Genomic DNA, 3,731 nt, shown 5'->3' on the forward strand with positions numbered 1-3,731 from the left:
TCACAAGCACATCTCATTATGCATTGAGAACATCTCCCGTAAATACTAATATATAAGTAAGGGAGATGTTCCCGATGCATGGTGGAATGTAACTGTGAAGAGAAGATCCGGTCTCGATTTAGGGGAACCATCCAAATATCTTAGAGCCAGACAAAAGCACTGAAAACGTCCGATTGTAGACCATTATTAAGCTATGGTGAAAAGAAAGGCTCATCCATGTAACAGTAATAATGTCACATTGTCATCGACTTGAGGGTCTGAGGTCTGGTCTGAGCACGTTTACGGTTTACCCTATAAAAACACCGAACCGAAGCAGAAAAGAATACAACAAAGGAAAAAGAGGAAAGATGGTTAGTGGTGGTGGTGGACGGAAATCTAAAGAAACTCGTCGTTCCGTTGCCCCTTTTATCATTGCAACACTTTTTCTCTCTCTTCCCCTCCCCGCATATTCTCTGTGCAAAAACCCCGTTATTTTCAACTTCGGTGATTCCAACTCGGACACCGGCGGACTCGTTGCCGGACTCGGTTATAATATAAGGCTGCCTTATGGGCGTACCTTCTTCCAGAGATCAACCGGCAGATTGTCCGACGGGCGATTAGTCATCGATTTTCTTTGTAAGTGCTCCCCTTCATTTTTGTTTCGTCATCCCTATTCCCTAGCTGTTTATTCTTTCTTGCGTGGCTCGACGACAGACTATGCGTGTCTGATCAACCAATAACAAACTCATCAAAGCATTGGGTTTCTGGGCTAGAATATGGGAGATGTTCGACATTCTGCTCTCATTCTTTTTTATTTGATTTGTTTCTTTCCGACGGTAGATTCACCTGGGAACTACTCGTTTTTGGATGGTCCAGTTTGTATTCGGTTCGACTCGCTAGAGGCTAGAGTTGCTATCTCAGATCAGATCAGGTGGAGTTAGGTTTGAATTTGATAAAATCAAAACGATCCAGTAGAATGGCGATTTCCTTGTAGCCGACTAGACATGACATGCAACGTGCTGGACGGGACAATGGTACCATTTCCCCATAAGTAAAAAGCCTGTTGTCACTGAACCCCGAGCAGCTGCACTATAAAATTACAGTCGGCCAGGACTCTGGAGTACGCGTTTGAGTTAAAAAAAGGGAAATCCTGACACCTTCTGACCGTCACGGGGCCCGTGACAGAAACTCCGTGAAACATAAAGACAAACAAAGGACAACAGGTCAAGACTCAATTAGGAGAGTTGGGGTTCCCCGGCCACCGCTTGGTGAACGGTTGCCATTGTTGCCGACCTTCGTGGCTTAGAAGTTAGAAGTTAGAGTTTTAACAGACTGAAAGGGTCTTTTTTTTTTTTTTTGGTAACAGACCGAAACTCTGAAAGGGTCTTTGAAAGGCCCGATGGATGCCCAAGTAATCAGAAATCCCACCGGCTATTTTTGTCAAATTTGAGCCTACATCGAAGATGGTGGCGGGTCTATTGTGATTTTGTGAATTTTTTATTCGATTTGATATTTTGTGGGGGGTGGATGGCAATGGGCGGTCTGCCAGGACTGGTCTTCGGAGTTCTGGATTGGGAATTGAAGTTCGAAACCCAATCAAAACTTAGCTTGATCCCTTGGTTTGAGTTAGCCAGACCCTGAGCAATTAAAGAACCACAGTTGCATTCACGTGCTATTAATCTTAATATGTCATTTCTCTACTCTACTGAACTAGAAATTTCATGAATATCTAGGCGAAAGTTTGAATACGAGTTACTTGAGCCCGTATCTGGACTCTCTGGGGTCTAATTTCACAAATGGAGCAAATTTCGCCATAGTGGGTTCGGCCACCCTGCCCAGATTTGTTCCTTTCTCACTGAATGTTCAAGTAATGCAATTCCTTCATTTCAAGACTCGCTCACTGCAAATCACCACCAGAGGTATACACTTCATATTTGGATTCTGACGCTGAAGATGTGCTTTATGGGGTACCTATAGAAAGTGTAGAAAATGGATTGACTGAGATTTATTTTATTATTAAACTCTGTTTTCCAGATTCAAGACATCTGGTTGATGGTGAAGCATTCCAAAATGCTCTTTACATGATCGACATCGGACAAAATGATCTTGCAGATTCCTTCTCTAAGAACTTATCCTATGCGCGAGTCGTCGAAAGAATCCCGTCCATCCTTGCAGAAATTAAAAACGCTGTCAAGGTGAGCTTTTTTTTAACATTTTATATCCATCATAATGCTTGCTTTTCATTGATCCCTTAAATAAATTTTGGGCTGCTTAATTCTCACTAGGACTTGGGAGTTCTTCCAATACAAAGACAAGCATAAAACTTTTTGGCTTTGAAGTTGAACAAAGGAGAACTTTCTTGGAAGCTTCGATCTCTTACTTTCTTTTGGATCAAATTAGGGTAGTTCTATCTGAAATTGGTCCTGTGGTTTTTATTTTTGTTTAATAGATCTCTTAATGTACCAGAATGTGCTAAAACTCAAACTACCCAGCTTTGGTTTTGACAGTCCTGCATAACTTTTGCACTGTGCATGGTTGTTTGATCAAATCACTAACCTTTATAAGAGAAACTTTTATCTGATCATTGTTTTTTTATAAATAAAATATTGTAGACTATTTATGACCAAGGCGGCAGGAATTTCTGGATCCACAGCACTGGGCCTTTAGGTTGCCTACCCCAAAAACTTACGATGGTTCCCAAAACCAGGGGTGATCTGGATCGGTATGGATGTTTAAGATCTTACAATGATGCAGCAAAAGTGTTCAATGGAGGGCTGGTTGCTCTGTGTGAACAGATGAGATCTGAGTTGAGGAACAGCACCATTGTCTATGTAGATATATTCGCCATCAAGTATGATCTCATTGCCAACCCTACCAAATACGGTGAGTCATTAACAGTAAATTAATAACTTTATGTTAAAAGAATTTAAATAATGAATTGCTCTCCTTGAACAAATCATGTGTCTTGACAGGTTTTCAGAAGCCTCTCATGGCATGTTGTGGCAATGGTGGCCCTCCATACAACTACAACATCAACGTGACTTGTAGCCAGATTGGATCCAATGTATGTAAGGAAGGATCGAGATTTGTAAGCTGGGATGGAGTTCATTACACTGAAGCTGCAAATGAAGTGATTGCATCCAAAATACTTTCAACAAATTATTCCACGCCCCAATTTAAGTTTGATTACTTTTGCCAAGCCTGAACATTCACGAATATGAAAAAAAAAATTATATGTTTCCATGCTTTGAGTACATGGATCACATTTTCTTCATTTCTCATATCTCTCCAACTCCAATATTTCTTCTCCTACACTTTGTTTTCCAATCAAATGCATTATTCAAAAATAATAAAAAAAAAACTCACTCTAACATGCCTTGAATACTCAAATAGCATTATCGTTGGAGCTTTCCTTGAATCAAAGAAAAATTCTCTACAATCTAATTAAAAGAATTAAAATGAGATTGTCAAATTCTTTTGCCCGTGCTGGTTTTTGTCATAGCTAATCTACTAGGTTGGACCATCCAATGGTTGATCCATCAATTGAAATAAAGTCCTTCCCCATTTGACTCCATGACCCCTTTGAGTTGCAAGTTGGGGAGTCGATGCATGGTAGTGGCTCCTTAATTTTGTTGATGACTTTTCCTATTTGATCAAATGATTCCCTTGACCTGATGTTGTCCGAATTGGGGTGGAGTCCTGCTGAGCTAAACGAGTTGAGTGGGATGGGCTGCGATAGATGAGTTGTGATG

The 3,731-nt window shown here is 40.6% G+C and overlaps 1 protein-coding gene across 1 annotated transcript; it reads left to right on the forward strand.

Annotated features, from left to right (window-relative positions):
- Positions 1-221: 221 nt before the first annotated feature.
- Positions 222-3,253, forward strand: LOC104607087 (GDSL esterase/lipase At1g09390-like). Its single transcript, XM_010272590.3, has 5 exons — positions 222-615; positions 1,713-1,898; positions 2,014-2,174; positions 2,592-2,862; positions 2,952-3,253. The coding sequence occupies exons 1-5, from the start codon at positions 231-233 to the stop codon at positions 3,182-3,184; spliced, it is 1,236 nt and encodes a 411-aa protein (XP_010270892.2). The 5' UTR covers positions 222-230; the 3' UTR covers positions 3,185-3,253.
- Positions 3,254-3,731: the final 478 nt, after the last annotated feature.

The sequence above is a fragment of the Nelumbo nucifera genome, chromosome 3 (assembly GCF_055504915.1).
Source record: "Nelumbo nucifera cultivar China Antique chromosome 3, China Antique-T2T, whole genome shotgun sequence".
Lineage (NCBI taxonomy): Eukaryota > Viridiplantae > Streptophyta > Magnoliopsida > Proteales > Nelumbonaceae > Nelumbo > Nelumbo nucifera.